The 21,347-nt window shown below is 40.1% G+C and overlaps 1 protein-coding gene across 2 annotated transcripts in view; it reads right to left on the reverse strand.

Annotated features, from left to right (window-relative positions):
- DNAH5 (dynein axonemal heavy chain 5) overlaps positions 1-21,347 on the reverse strand; it is a 363,993-nt gene that overhangs the window by 281,734 nt on the left and 60,912 nt on the right. For both annotated transcript variants that reach the window (XM_049861228.1, XM_049861221.1), the window contains exons 2-3: positions 7,306-7,440; positions 3,506-3,590 (exon numbers count right to left, since the gene is read on the reverse strand). In XM_049861228.1, coding sequence (XP_049717185.1) covers positions 3,506-3,590; positions 7,306-7,440 — 220 coding nt within the window. The remainder of the gene's footprint in view (positions 1-3,505; positions 3,591-7,305; positions 7,441-21,347) is intronic.

A 21,347-nucleotide genomic window follows, 5' to 3' on the forward strand; every position in this document is an offset into this window, starting at 1 on the left:
TCACTAGGCTTTGACAGTGACCTCCCTCTGGCTCGTTCAAACTTGTATCCTGACTCCTATCACCTGGATCTCACAATTAATACAGTGTTAGACTAGAAGTTTCAGCCAAGGCACCACAATATGATAAAAAAAAAAAAAAAAATTTTTTTTTTTGACAGATATCAGAAAACAGAGTTTCAAGGTTAAAAAAAAAAAAATCCTACAAAAGTTTCACCCGATGTCCTAGAATTCATCAGATGTCTCATCTACATCAGAATATAAACAGGTCGGAGGGTACAGGCTGAGGAATGATTTTGTGAAAATGGCTATGTTGTGCAAAGGGGAGAGGTATGAAGAGTTTTCACTTTGACCTCTGGTCAAGAATATGGTGATCATTATTGACCTCAGGTCAAGAACAGGGGGACTACTATAAACATCTGCCTTCTGCACCATTACTGAATGTTTTGATCTACTATTCAATAGAAGAATGCTGATCAGAAGAGAGAGAAAAAAAGAACAAAACAGGATCTCAAATTCTCAGTGGAAACCAGACCTTCTGGAGCCATTGAGGCTGGATGAAAACTCAAACCTATTCCTGAGATAGTCATTAAACGTTAAACTTGAAAACAAAATTTTTCCCTGAAGTCTGTTTTGAACAAACAACAGTTTAGCTTAATTAGTAAAGTATATCTGCCCAAACATTGTGCTCTTTCAAGGATTTATCTATATAGATCAAGCTGACAACAGCATCTCAAACAGTAAGTTGAGAAGCTTAGGTAGCAGTGACTATATGTTGATGGTAGTGGAATAATTTGGGAAGGGACAGAGAGAACGGCTACACAACTTGAAGAATGTAAACAATGTCACTGAATTGTACTTGTAGAATTTGTTGAAATGGTATATCCTTTGCTGTGTATATATTAACAAAAATAAAATAAAATTTTTTAAAAAAGAATAATTCAAAAAAAAAAAAAAAGAACAGGGTGATCATTCCCAGGACGCCCAACTGTCAACGCTAAAACCCGGAAAAATCTCAGGCAGAGCAGATTGGTTGGTCACCCTAGTCATGAAACAGGGTCTTCAACTCAATCACCTAAGGAGCCTGGTACGTGTCCCCTGGAGTCTAGGGACAAGATGGACTGGTATATGACACGTCCCCAAGAATTCTAAAGCCAATGGGCAACAAGGCAGAAAGAGAGAAACTGTGCTGAACCTGGAGATAACCACACACCCCTATATGGCAGGGCCAAGATGCAAACATGTTTCTAGTGAACCAGGTGAGGGCCCCACTGAAAAGAGGGCCATCCTGGAGCCATTTTGAATCATGTTGAAGAGGAATGATAAAGAGATGGTGGGACGGAGTGAGTTGGTATGATGTAACCTACTAAAAGTACAGAGGTTGAGGGCAATGGCCATAGGGAGGGCAAGGTACCGCCATGGGATGTGCAACCAAATGTCCCCAGGGCCATCTCTGGAGACCCTACCAGGATGCTCACAAGACAGTGAGCCCAGAAAGGGTGAGGTCAGCCAACTACGACAGTGGCTAGTCGAGGAAAAACTCTCCTACCAACCCTTACCTCTCTTCGCTCCACTCACTTCAAGCCTGACACAGCCAGAAACTAAGTTTGGCATGATGGGGACCAGGAATAGAAGAAGTTGGGGCACCAGAAAATGACCACATCGTCCTCTCCCACCACAAGCATCAATCTTAAGTAGCCATGGCTGGGGGATCGGAGAAGATTTAACAAGGACTAGACATTTTTAATTTCTGAATGAAGACTGTGTTTGTAATTTGAAGAGACTACAGTTGTCCCTCAGTATCTGAGGAGGATTGATTCCAGGACCCCCCAGAGATACCAAAATCCACGAATGCTCAAGTCCCTTACATAAAATGATGTAGTATCTGCATACCGCATAACCTACAAACATCTTCCCATATACTTTAAATCATCTTTAGATTACTCATAATACCTAATACAATGTAAATGCTATGTAAATAATTGTTAAATTGTATTATTTGGAGAACAGTGACAAACAAAATTTTGTACATGTTCAGTGCTGATGTAACCATCTCAGGCCTAACTACACGGTACACGTCAGCAACAACGTAACATTTATTTTCGCATATTTCAATCCACAGTTGGCTGAATCTGTGGATGTGGAGCCCACGGGTATGGAAAGTAGACTGTGTAAGCCAGTAGAACCAGTGGCCATCAAGTTGACTCCAACTCATGGTGACCCTATGTGCGTCAGAATAGAACTGTACTCCTTAAGGTTTTCAATGGCTGATTTTTTGGACGTGGATCACCAGACCTTTCTTCTGAGGTACGTCTGAGTGGAACTGAACCTCCAACTTTTCAGTTAACAGTCAAGCATGTTAATTGTTTGCACAGCCCAGGAATTCTGAAGAGACCATAGTTATATTTATTATCTAAGAATGTCCAGAAAAGTCATAGGATTCCCTGAATTTTAATCCAAGGGCAGAAGACAAGCTACCCCCACTGGAAAGGTTTAAGGGGAGAGTGGAAAAAAACAATTAAAAAGTTGCATTTATGTTTGCATGCCCTGCGTCCTTCTTGTTCAATGTGAGACTTAAACATGAAAGCCAACTTCCCCCAGTGCATAGCTCATGGATGAACTCGATATTTCATTTGAGCTTATATTTTTCAATCTGGGATAGATAAAAACTTCCATTTTGTTTTGGTTTTTCACCCAAACTGTCATGAACATTCTAAGCACAAAATATCAAATTGATAACTTTGGGGAAACGCCAGTCATTTAGAGTATCCGTCCATAATTTTCTCAGTTTTTAAACAAAAAAGCACTGTCATACTACATGCCAGGAACAGTAACTGTTTTCCCTTTTTTTGGAAGAATCATGAGAGGATGCATATGATATTTTAATGTAATCATAATATATCTGTTTACATTCCTAGTTTGGGCTTTAAAGTTATATCAACCCACTTAAAGTAGAATGGGATATGCCAAGTGATCCCACACGAAGATTTGCAAATGTATCTTAAGTGAAAGCAAATAAACCTGTTATTGAATACTACTAATTAAAGTAAGTCAAAAACATACACAGTGTGATATCTAACTGGATAAGTAGAGTTATACTCATTGACAGTAATTTCTATGTTAAAAAGAAATAATGCCATATAGAGACAAGAAACAGATGCCTGTAAGAAGTTAAAGAACATAATTACATAGAATGAACTAGTACCTAATAAAAGCAAGCCTCAAAATATAAACTACTTTACTATTCCCTCCCTCATTGCCAAAATAGCGTGATAAGGAAAGCAAACATCCCAATTAAAATTAGGCTAAATATCCACCATTTTCTGTCCTCTTAGGTTGGTGACAGAACCTCTTCCATCAAGCCACGCCCATCGCACCTCACTGCTCCCCACCTCCCCCGACAAGGTGAAAGGTCAGAGACGTGGTCAGTTTTCACAGTGGCTTTCTGCTTCCTGCCACCCTAGGATACCGCTAACCACACATTCCTGGGTTCTGTCACACCAGATACCTGTTTCTGCAACCTCCACATCCTGATAGTAAAACATGAGGTGACGGAGACCTCCAGCCACAAAGAGTTGATCGATTCTTTCAATCTAGGGAATAGAAAAGGAAAATCAATGACTTTGTTCTGAATCAGAATCTTTATTTAAATCAGCTTTGATAGCATTGCTGTCATTCGGTGCCATTGAGTCAATTCCAACTCATAGTGACTCCACATACAACAAAACAGAGCTTGCTGGATCCTACGCCAGCCTCACAATAGTAGTATGTTTGAGCCCCTTGCTGCAGCCACTATGTCAATCTATCACCTTAAGGTCTTCCTCTTTTACACTGACCCTCTGCTTTACCAAGCATGATATCCTTCTCCAGGGACTGATCCCTTCTGACAACATGTCCAAAGTACATGAGACACAGTCTCACCATTCTTGCTTCTGAGGAGCATTTTGGTTGTACTTCTTCCAAGACAGATTTGTTCGTTCTTTTGGCAGTCCATGCTATATTCAATATTCTTCACCAACACCACAATTCAAAGGCATCAGTTCTTCTTTGGTCTTCCTTATTCATCGTCCAGCTTTCACATGCATATGAGGTGACTGAAAACACCATGGCTCGGGTTAGGTGCACCTTAGTCCTCAAGGTGACATCTTTGCTTTTCAACACTTTAAAGAGGTCTTTTGCAGCAGATTTGCCCAATGCAATGCAACTTTCCATTTCTTAACTACTGTTTCCATGGGTGTTGATTGTGGATCCAAGTAAAATGAAATCCTTAACAACTTCAATCTTTTCTCTGTTTATCATGATGTTGCTCATTGGTCCAGTTGTGAGGATTTTTGTTTTCTTTATATTGAGGTGTAATTCATACAGAAGGCTGTGGACTTTGATCTTCATTAGTAAGTACTTCAAGTCCTCTTCATTTTCATCAAGCGAGGTGGTGTCATCTGGATATCACAGATCATTAATGAGTCTTCCTCCAATCTTGATGTCATGTTCTTCATATAGTCCAGGTTCTCAGATTACTTGCTCAGCATACAGATTCAGTAAGTATGGTGAAAAGATACAACCCTGACATACACCTTTCCTGATTTTGAACCTCACAGTACCCCCTTGTTCTATTTAAACCAGTGCCTCTTGGTCTACGTACAGGGCCCAAAAGCTTTACTTCATCCATGTCATTAAGGTTGCCTCTACTTTGAGAAGGCAGCTCTGCACAGCCATATTTTTAGTGTTTTCCAACCTGAGAGGCTCATCTTCCAGCACTATATTAGACAATGTTCCACTGGTATCCATAAGGTTTTCGCTGGCCAATTTTTTTCTGAAGAAGATCACCGGGTCCTTCTTCCCAGTCTATCTTAGTCGCCTGTTCACCATGGGTGACCCTGCTGGTATTTGAAACACGAGTGGCTTAGCTCCCAGCATCCTGGCAACACACAAGCCACCACAGTACAACAAACTAAAACACAAGTGGCAGCATCCCAGATATAAAGGAACATATTATTTTCAATGTAAAAACCATGAAAAATTTGAATGCTCTTATTATATCTCACCATATTAAAGATTCGATTCGAAGAAGTAATTCAATTAGCTACAGAAATATTTGCTCTATATTCACATTTGAAAAGGAATTCTCCTTCCAGTTTTGCTAATTCTCCTCAAGTATTGAGCTGTTGAAAGCAGATATAAATATAGATAAGTGTTTCATTTTTTAGTCAATTGTAGATCAGAAAAAGAAACAAAGCATGCAAACCTTTCAAAATCCAGCTAAATCTAAACCTCAATTCTTCCCTTCACACATTCTGTTACACTGGGCAAGTAATTTCACCTCCTCAAACCTCTGTTTCCCAACTGTGAAGTAGAGATAATAACACCAAACTTTGGGGTTACTCTATTTTTAATATAAATAATGCAAATAAATTCCTAGTAGAGTACTTGACACATTGAAAGTAAAATAAATAGAAGCTTCTAAAAAAAATAATAAAAACCCCGGTCCAGAAAATTGGTTGTCCTAATGAAATAAAATCAAATTGGATCCCTGAAAAGAAAAGTCTAACTCACCTGAGGTAATTAATAGTAAATTACAATAATCACAGAAAACTGGCATGAAAACCTGTATGAATATGGAACACGCATTCCAATAACAACCTGGAACTTAGTCCCATCCATAAGGTTCACTGTCTGTCTTAAAGTTCTGCCAAATGGCCTCCCACCGACTGAGACACTTTCTTCAAATAGTCAATAGCACAGCTTGAATTCATGTGGCAAGAAAAAGATAAAATCTAGTCTGAAAACTTATGTGTGAAAATAAACCCTTTACAATTACCACCATGCTATAGATAAAATGTTAAACCGTTATCAGAAGGAAAAGCAAGTTATCCTATTTTCTCTGTTAAATTTCATTGATCACAGGTGCTATGAAGATGAGGAGGGTAGACTCAATAAGATGAACTTCCAAGACAAGAATCTGGTAAAGGAGGTGCTTCCATTGTGGTCAGTATTACACCTGCTCCCCGTCTAGCCTGCTTGTAAGTCAGGTCTTGAGTTTCCTACAGTCCTGAACTTTTGGTCATTTATTCCATCTGCATTACCCCAAATCCAGTTGTCTGAATGGGGAAGCAGGGTTGAATGGCAGTTAAACATTTCACAATCTCCTCGAGGTTGAATCAACTATGCAACCCTGTCTCCTTCTATGTCCTCATTTTTGGGAGGAATAATACTATGTATCTCCTGGTATTGCAATGATTTAAAGAATAGATATATATAACTCACTTAGGACAGGGACTAACACATGGCACACATTCAGTAAATGCTAGTAATGATGAAAGACAAGGAAAATGAGAAGGACATTCCTTAACTCCCAAGTGATTCATCCTACAGTTATCTGCCCTTACTGGTTCCACTGATTCCTACTTAACCCACCCAGAGTGGCCCAACAGGAAGGAACTAAGCCAACTTTGCATTGTTTCCAAATCTATGTTCAGTGACACCATGTTGACAGCTTGAAATCAGCCATGGTGGGACTATTTACACCACAGGAATTAGCAAACACTAAAAACCAGTACCCTGCTCCTGGCCTAGAGCGGTTATTCAACATTTACCAGCCTACCACTGAAAAGAATTAGCGGCAGTATGGCTCTCCAGTCAACGAAAAGGGCTCTCTTCCTTCCTTTTTTTTTAATGCCAAATAACATTAAAAAAAAAAAAAATTAGGAATTATCATAGGGCTCCAGTACACCTTCCTTATTGCTCAGGAAATTATATCTTCCCATATTCTGGCCTTCCCAACACAAATCACCAAACAAATCAGACCCCTGATTTTGGGAGGAAATCATGGCAGAAAATGGAAGTCAAGGTCTGGAACAAAATAAACCAGATTCAGTTGACCAATCAAAGTCACAGCCAGGAAGCTACAACATGATTCAGGCTCCCAGGTTAAAACAGGTTGAATGCAAAGAGATAAATTAGCACCTGAAAGGAGAGTCTGTCCTCCAACCTTGGGTTCCATAATGGCACCTAAGCCCAGCTCCACTGGATGTAGAGAGATACAGATAATGCTGTCAGAATTATGGAATTCAAATGACAATTGTAAGTTCCCCTGTTCAACCTGACAGCTGGCAAGCACTAAGCACATTCCACGACCGGTGCAGAGTCAGAATGGAATCCTGCCCATGTTAAAAAATAGATAACATAGATACATAGACATACATATACATGCCCCTCTCTTAAGATACAGCTCAGGTCCTGGAATAGGATAGTATCCAGGCCTCCTTTGCCTTCCATTATCAGGACAGTGAGAACCCAAATGCATCTCACCTGATTCCCCTCAAGAACGGCATCTTCCACTTCCGCTTTGTTCAGGTCCACACAGGAAGCTACAATTGAAAATAAGTAGTTGTGCCTGCTGTCCAAATGAGCCCGCTTGGCTTCCTTCTCTTCCTTCAGTTTTTGCTAAAAGAAAGGAACAAAAATGTCTCGTGGCACCTGCTGTGCTCAAATGGATTCATAATGTAATAACTTCATGTGATTGTTGCCTTTTCAAGTCTTAGGTATTTGGATATTAGATAACTAAATGGTCCTGGTTTTTATGTACTTTTATTCTTAGAAATAGTGTTACTTTTATTGTGAAAATAAGAAGCACTCATTGTTTTTAAAATTGCATAATACAGATAAGCCAAAAGAAGAAATAAAAATCATTTGCCATTCAGAAACTATGACTGTTAATACTTTGTCCTAAATCTTTACATTTCTAGGCATATGTAAGTGTTCAACACAGCACACACAAAAAGAGATGTCTATTTTTGTAAACATCTTCTAAGACATTAAAGTAATATTCTTCGACACTATTTCCTATCTTTAGTGTTTGTCTACAGGTTCATATCTAGTCTTAAAACTAATTCTGGATACCACTGCTTACATTTTCACTACTGATCGTCAGGTACAATACTAAGGCATACTCGATGTATCATTCTCTATGTTCATACACACATATGCAAACCCATACACACATATATATTCGCATTTTACTATAAAATTTTTTCCTGCATTTTTGCTTAACAATACATCACAGACTTCTTTCTAGCTTGACGCAAAGTATTTCAATCTAACACTAAAAACTGTTTCACAATATGGATATATAGTAATTTATTCACCATTTTGTCACTGATGGACACTCTCCTTCTACACCATTTACTGAATTAAGTGCATTACCTTTAACGCCAACAATAGACTCTTATGAACTCTTCTCTTATTCAGTAAATAGTTATTAAACCCCAAACAGGTGCCAGTACTGTAGAGACACCAACTATTACAAACACTACCCAGTAACCTCAAAAAAATCTGACAGCCTGGCTGGGGAATGTAAGCAGAAAATGTAAATATGACAAAATGGCATGGCAGGACATTATGGGGATCCAGAGAGGGGGCATCAGCGACGACCCCCACTGCAGCCTGGTGTTTGGAAGTAAAGGTGCAGGGGTGACAGGAAACCTTTCAGGAGGAGTAGGCTCAGCCTAGAGTAGAAGGAAGGCTGGCCACTCCCTGGGATAGAGGCACTTCCGCACATACAGAGAGTGAGAGGCATGAGAAAACATAGCACATTCTGGAAACCACAAGGTAGTCAGGATGGCTGAACTAAAGAGGACTAGAAAGATATATAGGAACATGTATTTACAACAATGACCAAAAAAAAAAAAAAAGAGTAGCTGCTGAGACTGCTTATGTATACCCAAAAGCCTCGGAGTTTAGTTCCTCGGTTTGGAGGTTTAGGATCATGGTTTCACAGGACATCCCAGTTAATTGGCCTAATACCATCTTTAGGGCTTCTGTTCTATCTTCTAGTTTGTTGCATTGTGCCTGGGGTCTTAAAAGCTTGCAAGTGGCCATTCAAGGCACAGCACTTGGTCTCTACTCACCTGAAGCAACAGAAGAAGAGTCAGGAATAGGAAGAAGATATGGAATATGTGGCTAATTGCCTCCATGAACAACTGCCAGCTTTGCCATGAGACCAAACTGGGTGGTGCCCAGCTACCACTATTGAACATTTTGATCAAGGATTCTCTAAAGAAATCTTGATTAAAAGGGGGAAAATGCAGGACATAATTCTAAATTCTCATGGACTCCAGACATTCTGGAGTCATGAAGGCTGAATGAACCCCTGAAACTATTACCCTGAGATAATTTTTAAACCTTAAATCAAAAATATCCTCTGAAATCTTCTTAAAACCAAACAATAGTTTACAGTTAATTAGTAAAAAATATCTGCCTTGAGCATTATGCTCTTTTAAGAACTATCTATATGGGATCAAATTGACAGCAGCAATTCAAAAGGTTAGATTAGAACCTTAAGAGGTAGTGAGTTTATGTTAACGGAGAGGAACAATTCAGAAAAGGAGGGTGAGATGATTTCACAAGTCGAAGAATGTAATCAATGTCACTGAGTTGTACATGTAGAAATGGTTGAATGGTATACACTGTGCTGTGTATATTCTCAACAACAATTTTTTTAAAAGGCATATAGGAAGTGATAAAAGAGTCAGATCATAAAATATTTTGCGGGCCATATTACAAAGTTTAAACTTTATCTGAAGTCAATGGAGAATAACTGACGAGCTTTAAATCAGGAGAGAGAGATGTTTCGCATTCTGAAACTGTGGAAAGAGGATTACAGTGACTTAAGACTTAAGGCAGAAAGGCTACAGAGGTGGACTATGGTGGCATCCTCAGAGACTGGGGATATATCAGGGGAAGCAGGTAGAAGCAACAGTACGATGAGTTGAGTTTCCAGATGTGCTGGGTTCAGGGGTCTGTCACAGGTGAAGGTGACAAACAGACCACTGGAAATGTGGGTTTGGAGTTCAAGGGGAAATTAGACTACAGATATAGTTATAGATGCAGGGTTGTCAACCTCGACACAATTGGCATTACGGATGATTTTTTTTGTTGAGTGCTCTCCTATGTATTGTACAATGTTGAGCAACATCTCTGGTCGCTACCACTGAATGACAGCAACATACAACATACCCAAGTTTAGACAATCAAAAACGTCATAAAAACCAAACCTGTTCCCATCAAGTCGATTCCGACTCAAATGCCCTGTTGTTGTCGTTATGTGCCATCAGGTCAGTTCCAACTCACAGCAAGCCTATCTATGTATGACAGAATGAAACACTGCCTGGTCCTGCAACATCCTCACAATTGTTATGCTCGAGCCCATTGTTGCAGCCACTGTGTCAATCCATCTTATTGAGGGTCTTCCTCTCCTTTGTTAACCCTCTGCTTTACCAAGCATGATGTCTTTCTCCACAGACTGGTCCTTCCTGATAACATGTTCAAAGTACATGAGATGAAGTTTTGCCATCCTCACTTCTAAGGAGCGTTCTGGCTGTACTTCTTCCAAGACAGATTCGTTCATTCTTTGGCAGTCCATGGTATAGTCAATATTCTTCACCAATATCATAACTCAAAGAAAACAGTTCTTCTTCAGTCTTATTCATTGTTCAGCTTTCACATGCATATGAGGTGATTGAAAACACCATGGCTTGGGTCAGGCACCCTTAGCCTTCAAGGTGACATCTTTGCTTTTCAATGCTTTAAAAAGGTCTTTTGCAGCAGATTTGCCCAATGCAATGCGTCTTTTGATTTCCTGCTGCTTCCATGGGTGTTGATTATAGACCCAAGTAAAATGAAATCTTTGAAACATCAATCTTTTCTCCATTTATCATGATGTTGCTTATTGGTCCAGTTGTGAGGACTGTTTTCTTTACGTTGAGGTGTAAACCATACTGTAGTCTTTGATCTTCATCAGTAAGACTTCAAGTCCTCTTCACTTTCAGCAAACAAGGCGATATCATCTGCATAACGCAGGTTGTTAATGAGTCTTCCTCCAATTCTGATGTCCCATTCTTCTTCATATAGTCCAGTTACTTAGATTATTTGCTCAGCATACAGATTAAATAAGTATGGTGAAAGAATATAACCTTGACTTAGGTATTGCCAAATCTCTCTGGGGCAAAATCACCCCCTCTCCCCATTAGGAACCACTGAGATGACACAGACAGAGGCAGAGACATACCCAAAACCAAACCCAGTGCCGTCAAGTCGATTCTGACTCATAGTGACCCTATAGGACAGAGTAGAACTGCCCCATAGAGTTCCCAAGGAGCACCTGGGGGATTTGAACAGCTGACGCTTTGGTTAGCAGCCATAGCACTTAACCACTATGCCACCAGGGTTTCACAGCAGAGACACAGACACACATAAATATAGACAAAGACATAAATATAGAAAAGTAAGGCTGCCAAGATAAAAATGACAATGTGAGTGGTATCCTCTGAGATTGTGCAGTACACAATTTCCACAACTTTGTCAAGCCCTTTCATTCAACAGGTGATACATTCATTGTAATTGCTCAAGAAATACTTGCCAAATGAATGAATCAATGAAAGTTTAAACTATGAATGTGGATATTATTGTCTAAGAAAAATATGAAGAATCAAAAGAGAAGAAGGCGAAGAACCTTGGGAAACACCAATATCCCAGGAGCAAAAAGAGAAAAAAAAAAGAGCGAATGGAGAAAGTTGAAGATGTGTGAGCAAAGAGACAGAAAGGAAACCAGTGGCATCAATAAAGCATAGGCAGTGGCCAACAATGCTAAATGCTATGGAGGATTGGTTTGGTCAATCACAATCATCCTTACTGATTGTGATAGATTTTGTTCCCAAAATGATTGCAACATCCCATGTGCTCTTTTGCAATACAACTTTGTTACTACTCTATCAAGAGATGGACTCTATGTTCTCACCCTTTGAATGTGGCCTGACCCTGTGAGAAGTTTTGCTCAACAGAGTATGGGGGAAGGTGTCACTGTGCAACTTTCTAGGCTAGTCCTTAAGAGACCTTCAGCTTCAGAGAGTCTTGACATGTCATGGGGTTGGTAACCAATGTCATAAAACAATATGTGTACTGACTGTTTAACGAGAAGCTAATTTGTTCTGTAAACCTTCATCTAAAGTACATTAAAAAAGAGAGAGAGAGACCTTCAGCTCCTGTTTTTGCACATGGAATGCTCCCTCAGGGTCCACGTGGAAATACCACATGAAGAAAACCAAGGCATTTTGGTCAACAGCCACAGCTGAGTTCCTAGCCAACATCCCAGCACCGACTTCCGGCCATATGAATGAGCCATCTTGGATATTCCAACCTAATTGAGCCTACAGATGACTACACCCCAGCCAATGCCATGTGATTCAGAAGAACTGCCCGGTTGAGCCCAGTCACCCACAGAATGATGAGAGATAAGTTGTTTTAAGCCACTAAGTTTTGGTGTGGTTTGTTAAGTAGCAACAGATAACCAAAAGAATGATCTTGGTTAGAATAATTTCACTAGCTAGACAAAAAGAGAGTGAATGTGCACTGAGAAAAGGATAATTAGGAAAAGAGAAATAAAGATACTGAATACAAAGTCCTCTTTCCAGAAACATGGCTGTAAAGGAAAAGGGTATGGCACTAGTAGTCAGAGGGGAATTTAAAATCATGACAAATTTTTTAAAATTTAGAAAACAGTAAAGAAAAAATAGTTGGTTATTTCTGAAGGATTGACAGCCCATTAATAGACCTAGGTGATGCATTCAGTTTTCAGAACCTGAAGGGACTCTCTGAGGGGAAGAATTAGTGGTGAGGAGAGGGCAGATTAAAGCATAAAAAAAGAAACTACTATTTTCTTGCCATTTCTCTAAAAAGAAGTTAACCTAGGTCCTGACACAAAGTATACATTTCAGAAGTGTCAAATAAAAGTAAATTTAAGTCTTTTTTCAAATGCCACTAAAACCAGGAAGGTGTCCTGTTGCTTTGAACTGTTTTCTACCCTCCTGGCAGAGAGGAATAAAAGACTTTTTTCAAAGTGATCTCTCTGAGTTTCCATGAAATGTCCTCAACAGCTTGAGAACACAGTGGGCAACCAGGCGACCCGCGAATCCAGCAAAAAAAAGAGAGATATTGGGAATGCTGGGTAGCCAGAAAGAAAGAAAGGAACTAGAGAGCCAGGTAAGAGGCAAGGTGTGAAGGCTGCCAAAGAACACAGAAACCTAAATAAGAGTCTGCCATGACAACACATGGAGCCCTGGTGGTGCGGTGGTTAAGAGATCAGGCTGTTAACCAAAAGGTTTGCAGTTCAAGCCCACCAGCCACTCCTTGGAAACCCAATGAGGCAGATTTACTCTTTTTTTTTATAGGGTCATTGTGAGTTGGAATCAACTAGAAGGCAACAGGTTTTATGGCAACACATTGGCACAGTGATTAAGAGCTACAGCTGCTAACCAAAAGGTCTGCAATTTGAATCCACCAGCCACTCCTTGGAAACCCTATGGGGGAGTTCTACTCTGTCCTATGGGGTCACTATGGGTTGGAATCGACTCGGCAGCAATGGGTATGGCAACACATTACACTATGACCTTATTTTATAAGATTCCAAAAGGAAAAATATATATCTATATTCTAGTAGAGGAAAGCATTAGGCCCAAAAATATTGGGCCCAGAAATTACTATTTTTATGTAAGTAAAATTATACTATTTTAACGTATATAGTGAAGCCTGTGAGAGCCAGAACTGCTGAGACTGCCTTGTTTTTCTGGGCCTCGTAAGTTTTCCACCTTTAAAAGGGTCCAGTCTTACCCCTTTTCTATCGCTCATTTCAGTGGAAAATATTTTAGTTTTCCTTCTCTGACAGGTTTCCACCTTACACAGGTTCCAGCTTTTGCAAAGAAAAAACTTCCATGACAGTTTTATGTATACAAAGCAAATTTTCAAAGTGTTTTTTTAAGTGAATGTTTTCAGAGCTATATTCTTTAAAAAGCACATTAAGCATTGAATAGGCTCTTACTTAAACCCATTGTTCTGTCTCTTAAAGACAAGTAATATGAAGCAAACCCTAGTGCCATGTAGATGAAAGACCACAATATTCACCAGTCTCAATTTTCTTTGCTTTACACCAAGGTATTCAGCAACGATGAGGGTTTTTGTTTTTTGGTTTTTTTTACTACCACAAAAAGTCAACAATGTCAAACAAATATTTAGTGATCGGATCAGTGCATTCATTGTCATTCCAGAAACTAAATCTGCAGCTTTCTGGCTGCTAGGGAACTGCAGTAACAAGCTGTCTGGGGGTGACTTCTCTTGCTTTAAACCGTCTAGAACACCTGGAGAGTGAGGCAGGAAGGCATTAAGAAGCAGGAAGCACACGACGCAATGATTTTTTTTAAGTCCTATTAAAATTGTTTCGCATCACATGAACAGGCACCAGCTGATGGGAGAATGGCCAGAAACCTAGGCAATGTCCAAGGAAATCTGGAACTGTATGAAAACATTTCTGCAGTTTTGGTGGCAAGATATGTTACTATTGGCTCCAGATGGGAGAGTGGCTATTGTGCTACCCCACAAGAAAAGAGTGCTGTTCCCAAGATGGGGCAAATCCACAGAGACCAATGAGAATGGGGTTGGGGGTTCCAGTCCCAGCTCTGCCACTAGTTGCAAGACCTTGAGTCTGTCATTTAACCTCTCTGGGCTTGCACGTTCCTCAGCCCCACACTCAAAGTTTTAGACTAGGTAACAACTTAAAGGCCATTCCTTCTCTAACATTTGGTCTATTTCTCATTGGTTCAAAAGGTATTACAGGCATACAGACACCAAAGTTCATTAGTGGTTACCAGGAGCAGGCAGGAGGGAGGAGGAAAGGGGGATTCGTTGCTTAAGGGACACTGAGCTTCTGTTAACGGTGAAAGAAAAATTTGGAAATGGATAGTGGTGATGATTGTAAATATAATTAATGTTGAGGGCCAACTCAACAGCGGCTAACAAAAGAAACAACCATGTTATAATGTTTAAAAGATGGATTCAAGTAAGAGAGAAGAGTTTCCAAATGTAACTAACTGAATTGTCCATAGGAAGAACGTTGGAACAGTAAAGGTTTTGTTTATCTATCTATACACACATACACATATATACTTTTTTTATTTTAAAAAGAAAGAAAAAATGTAGACAACAGACTTGAGTTTTTAAAACAGGAAGGCCCCAATGTCATGTGCTCTCATAATAAGGCACTTCGGGAAAGAGTTCGGAACTTTTTCTCATAACATCATCCATACAATTTTTTAACATTAACCTTTGCCTATAAATCTGCAGAAACAAAGTCCAACTCGACATGTTCATATCCTCAAACTGTATGTGAACTACAGCATGATCAGTCTTTCGTTTTGGCTGTAGTTCGATAATTCCCAACTATATGAGAGCCCTTCCTTCCTCTGTAAGTGGGGTTAAAAGTCCCAACTGGAAAGATACTTCTGAAGATTAAATTGGGTACAGTCTTGAGATAACACCAATTCAACCAGCACTAGAATTAAAATCTCATGACCATGGTCTTGACCGTGAACAAAAAAATTCAAGTGGAATAAAACATCTTTTAATGTAATTTATTTTATTTTTTTTGAGAATATACACAGCAAAACATACACCTATTCAACAGTTTCTATACGCATCCTTTAGTGACACTGACTACACTCTTTGAGCTGTGAAACCATTCTCACCCTCCTTTTCTGAGTTGTTCCTCCATCATTAACATAAATTCCCTGTCCCCTAAGGTTCCTATCTAATCTTTCAAGTTGCTGTTGAGTGTTTGATGCCATATAGACAGTTCTTAAAAGACAATAATGCTCAAGGCAGACATTTTTTACTAGTTAAGGTAAGCTACTGTTTGGTTTTAAGAAGAGTTTAGGGGATATTTTTGGTTTAAGGATTAAAGATTACCTCAGGGTAATAGCTTCAGGGGTTCACCCAACTGTCACAGCTCTAGGACATCTGGCATCCCTGAAAATTTGAAATTCTGTTCTGCATTTTCCCCCTTTTGATGAGGATTCTTCTATGGAATCTTTGATCAAAATGTTCAGTAATGGTAGCCAGGCACCATCCACTTCTTCTGGTCTTATGGCAAAGTTGGCAGTTGTTCATACAGGCAATTAGTCACACATTCCATATCGTCCTCCTGTTTCTGACTCTCCTTCTTCCTCTGTTGTTCCAGGAGAATAGAAACCAATCGTTGTACCTTTAAGACCCCAGACACTATGCATCAAACTGGGAGGTAGAGTCACTAAACATGTTATTAGGCCAATTAATTGGGATGTCGCCTGAAACCGTGGCCCTAAACCTCAAAAAAACTCATGTAATTTTCTTTTCTTGTGGTTTCTTTGTCTGGTGTGGGGGTCAGGGTTATGTTTGCTTCATAGAATAAATTAGGGAGTATTTCTTCCTTCTCTGTCTTTTGGAGGAGTTTAAACAGTATTTGTGTGAATTCTTCTCTAAATGTTTGGTAGAATCCCCCAGTGAAACCATTTTTTGTTGTTGTTGGGAGGTTTTTGATAACTGATTTGATCTCTTCATTTGTTATGGGTCTGTTGAGTCTTTCTATTTTCTCTTGAGTCAGTTTGGGTAGGTTGTGTGCTTCTAAGAAATGGTCTATTTAATCTAGGTTATTCCCTTTGTTGCCATACCGTTGTTCACCATATTCTGTCATAATTTCCTTTATTTCTATTGGGTCAGTTGTAATGTTCCCTCTTTCATTTTTATTTTGGTTACTTGCATCTTTTCTCTTCTTTATCAGTCTAGCTAAAGGTTTGTCGATTTCATTGATCTTTTCAAAGAACCAACTTCTGGTTTTATTGGTTCTCCTCCTTGTTATTCTCTTCTCAGTATTATTTATTTCTGCTTTGTTATTTCCTCTTTTCTGATAGGTTTGGGCTTAGTTTGCTCCTCTTTTTCTAGTTCCTGGGGTTGTCAAATTAGGCTATTGATTTGAGATCTTTCCTCTTTCTTCATGTAGACATTTATTGCTATAAGTTTCCCTCTCAGTACTGCCTTCACAGCATCTGTTAAGTTTTGATATGCTGTGCTTTCATTTTCATCTGACTCTAGGAAATTTGTGATTTCTCCCTTGACCACTGGTAGTTTAATTGTGTGTTGTTTAATTTCTATATGGTTGTGTATTTTCCAGTTATTGATTTCTAGTTTTACTCCATTGTGGTCAGAGAAAATACTTTGCATGATTTCAGTTTTGTTTTTTTTTTTTAATTTATCAAGACTTGCTTTGTGGCCTAACGTGATCTATTCTGGAGAATGAGGAACAAAACATTTTAATAATGATTTTTTTTAATTTTACAAATGTTTATGCTCCCTTCACCCTTAGAACTCCCAGCCTTGTTGGCAGGTTTGCCCTGAGCCAGGCCCACCCCCATAGGCCCCACTGGCAGCCAGCAGAAGTGGATGGAAGATGGGCTACCAGGCCTTACCAAAAACCAAACCAGTTGCTGTTGAGTTGATCCCAACTAATGGCAACCCCATGTGTGTCAGAGTAAAACTGTGCTCCATAGGGTTTTCAGCGGCTGATTTTTTTAGAAGTAGATCATCAACTGTAAGCTCTAGGAGTCCATTGATGCATGAGCAGAGACACTCTCCCCTTTCTGCCCAACCCCCAAAATGCCCTGATTACACTGCTAGCTATGGATCTGCTAGTCATCATTTGCTCATTATACATTGGTTTAATCCTCAGAAAACCCTATTTTCAGATATTATTATCCCCCCATAAGGAAATTGAGACTCTGGGCCATTAACCAACTTTCTCAAGAGCACTGGTGGGTCCGCAGAGCAAGGCCAAGGCACGGAGTGCCCAGGCAGACTAATAATGTAATACCCATTAAAACTGATATTCTATATAGATTTTTTTTTCCTCTCAATGGTATCATATAGGGCACTCTTTAAAAAACTGAAGTCGTCAATGATTTCACTCTATTTGGGTCAACAATCAACATTCATGGAAGTAGCAGTCAAGAAATAAAGCAACATATTGCATTAGGCAAATCTGCTGCAAAAGATCTCTTTCAAGTGTTAAAAAGCAAAGATGTCACTCTGAGGACTAAGATGCACCTGACCCAAATCATGGTCTTTTCTATTGCCTCATATACATGTAGAACCTGAAAAATTTAAAAAAAAAAAAAAAAAAGAATTGATGCATTTGAACTGTGGTGCTGGTGAAGAATATCAAATATACCATGGACTGCCAGGAGACTGAACAAATTGGTCTTAGGAGAAATAAAACCAGTATGTTCCTTAGGGATGAGAATGGCAAGACTTCACTCGCTTACTTTGGACATGTCATCAGGAAAGGCCAAACAATAGAAAAGGGCATCATGTTTGATGAAGTAGAGGGTCATCAAAAACGAAGGAAATCTGCAATGAGATGCATTGACGCAACAGCCACAACAATGGGCTCACACATACCAACGATCACAAAGATGGCGCAAGACCGGCAACATCTCATTCTGTTATGCATAAGGTCACCGTGAGTTGGATCCACCCTGACAGCAACTAACACCAACAGTAACTGGAGGGAGGATGTGGGCAGGCCCTGTACGCACGGCTTACTTAAGGAATTGCAGGTGGCGGCCCGCATTAACTAGTGCCCGTTCTCTGATTTATGCTGGTGATACTTTCGTTCCAGTGTGAATTGGTACCAGGCAGCTCCTGGCTGACATGCCCTGTGTTCAGCCTCCTACCACCCTTTTGTGCCTCTCAGTAAATTGTAACTCCCTCCTAAGAGTGCCTGAGACACGGGTTCTCTGCTTGAGCAGAGAGTGGGCTGCCTCCTTAACTCACAGCTGCTTCCAGCTGAATAATTTTACTTTTATCTGCTTACACTGTGTACACCAGGTCCTCACATGATGTCTTTGCATAGGAAAGTGAAAAAGGTTTTCTAGGACAAATTATTAGTCTTGTTGCATGTCTGAATCTGAGAAAGAGGAAAAAAGGTCTGTTTTAATGAGGTACTTGTTGCATTTTTTTGTAATGAATAGATTTCTATTTGTTTTATGTGGATGTCATAGAACAACGTGTATACTAACTGTTTGATGAGAAACTAGTTTGTTCTGTAAACCTTCACCTAAAGTTCAACAAAAAAAAGAAAAAGAGAAGTTGTCAGACTTCATGCACCCTGTCAAAGGTGGAAAATTTACAAGACCCTGAAAAACAAGGCAGTGCGATCAAGTTCTGGCTTTCACAGGTTTCACTGTGGTAATACAGACAGGTAGGTAGGTAGGCAGGCAGGCAGGCAGGCAGGCAGGCAGGTAGGTAGGTAGGTAGGTAGGTAGGTAGATATTAACGTAACAAAGATTGGCATCGGTTAAAATACCCACTGAAAATAATGGTAAATATGGAAATATGTACAGTCTCTGAATTACTGTTGACGCTCCTTGTCTTAAACAACCAAAGTAAATGCCCGTGACTGACTTCACTTTGGCTGTCAGTATCAAACTCAAGTCCATGGATAGTTAATCATTCGATGAGAGTATGATTCTAAAGAGGCCAAGGGCATGGGTTTCAACATCTTAGTCCAGTTAGCTTCACTTTACTCCATTTGCACCAACTGTTGGTGAACCAAGGCAAACCCACAAGCAGAAAGAAAAAAATCATTCAAATGCATGCCCAGCCGAAATGCCTGGTTATTTGTAAAATGCACACTTCTTTTCTCTTTTAAGGGGATCCCCCAAATGGCTCAGGCTGCTTTGGCTCACCTATCTGCCATTTCCATAGCCTCATTCATCTCTACTGTCCTAGTTACTGGGTGCTGCTGTAACACAAATACCATGAGCAGGTGAACAGAAGTTTATGTTCTCACAGTTCTGGAGGCTAAAAGTTCAAATCAGGGTCTGTCCATGTTGATTCCTTCCTTGTAGGTGACCCCAGGTGTTCCTTGACTCCGTGGCTTGTAGACAATCCTCACATAGTTTTCTGTCTTCCTCCCACGTTCAGGGATGGATTACCCAATAAACAGGGTAACTCATGGGCTTAGTTGTGTTTACATACTAATCTGCAGTCCTCAATTTTATCTGCTTTTCACTGTGTACTACAGATTAGTAAGTAAACACAATTAAGCCCATGCATACCTCTCTTACTGGTTAACCCAACCTTGCATGTGTCCATGCATCTCTGTGTCTAATCTGCTCTTTATATAACTCAAAAGTGATTTGATTTAGAACCCACCCCACTTGGGCATGATCTAATTAATATAACAAAGAAAACCCCGTCATCCAAACAGGATCACATCCACAGGTACAAGGGTCAGGAATTTAATACATATTCTGGGGTAATGCAATCCAATTCGTAACATCTACTGACCTGTACAGCAAGATAAATATCAATGGAATCTGATCATTCCCTAGAATAACATCACTCCACCAGGAAGGGATGCCCTCTAATTTGAGTATTGCAAAACCCCCAGTGCCCAGAACAGTGCCTGGGACATAGTAGAATCTCAAGTGATATCTAATCAATGGATGGACTGACCAGGTTAATCACTTTACAAGTCGTCCTCAAGTAGTTAAGGGCTGGAAAAAGTATTCTAGATCAGCATGAGTCCATGATTGCAGACCCAGAATTCAGTGAACAGATCCCCAAGGTCTTCTATGCTGCTGAGAACTGAGCATAATCTTACACACAATTCTAGCTCTCCTTCAGTTTACAGCCAACACAACCTAGCTTAGCCTAAATCCCATCTAAAATTGTTCATTTACAGGAGGGGAAGGAAGCACGTCTTCTACTCATTTCCTTTCGGATTTCTCTCTACAAAGTTAACTCCATTTTCCATGCCTTTTGACAAAGAAAAGTCTCCTGCTTTGTCTTCCAGTTTTTCACTTTAACCCACAGGGCTCCATATCCTCTCCCATCCTCTCCAGGAGAGGCTGCTCTGTGATCTTTCCCGGGCCATCCAAGTTGGCCGGCTCCTTAATTGGCAGGGAGAACCACAACTTAGAAACCTCTAGTTCTCACTGCACTTTTAAGAGCTCTTGCCTTTTCTTACTCCCCTTTCATTTCATTGCTCCAGGTGAAGGGCCACAGCTGGAGAGGAAGCTCGGCACCTCCTTCCCACATTGAGAGCACTTCAGTAAAGTGGTTTTCAGAAGGGAAGGTGCCGCCATGCCAGCTAATCCCACTCACAGCGGGTGCAACAGTGAAATCCTTGTTTGCTTAACAAGAGCAGCGCTCCCCCTCTGCTGCGAAGAGATAGCACTTCAACGGAGAAAGAGCCATCCACTCACTGTGTCCTGAGAATGAGCTTTGAGGTCTTGTCTATGTTAGCTGGAGTTGGCGTCGGGGGTTGCGATTGGCTGCTAACCCAAAGGTTGGCCTTTCAAACTCACCCAGTGGAGCCTCAGGAAAAAGGCCTTGCAATCTGCTTCCGTAAAGATTACAGCCTAGAAAACTCTATAGAGCAGTCTACTCTGTACACATGGGATCGCCATGAGTCAGAATTAACTATGGCA

Source organism: Elephas maximus, chromosome 2 (assembly GCF_024166365.1).
Source record: "Elephas maximus indicus isolate mEleMax1 chromosome 2, mEleMax1 primary haplotype, whole genome shotgun sequence".
NCBI classification, from domain to species: Eukaryota; Metazoa; Chordata; class Mammalia; order Proboscidea; family Elephantidae; genus Elephas; species Elephas maximus.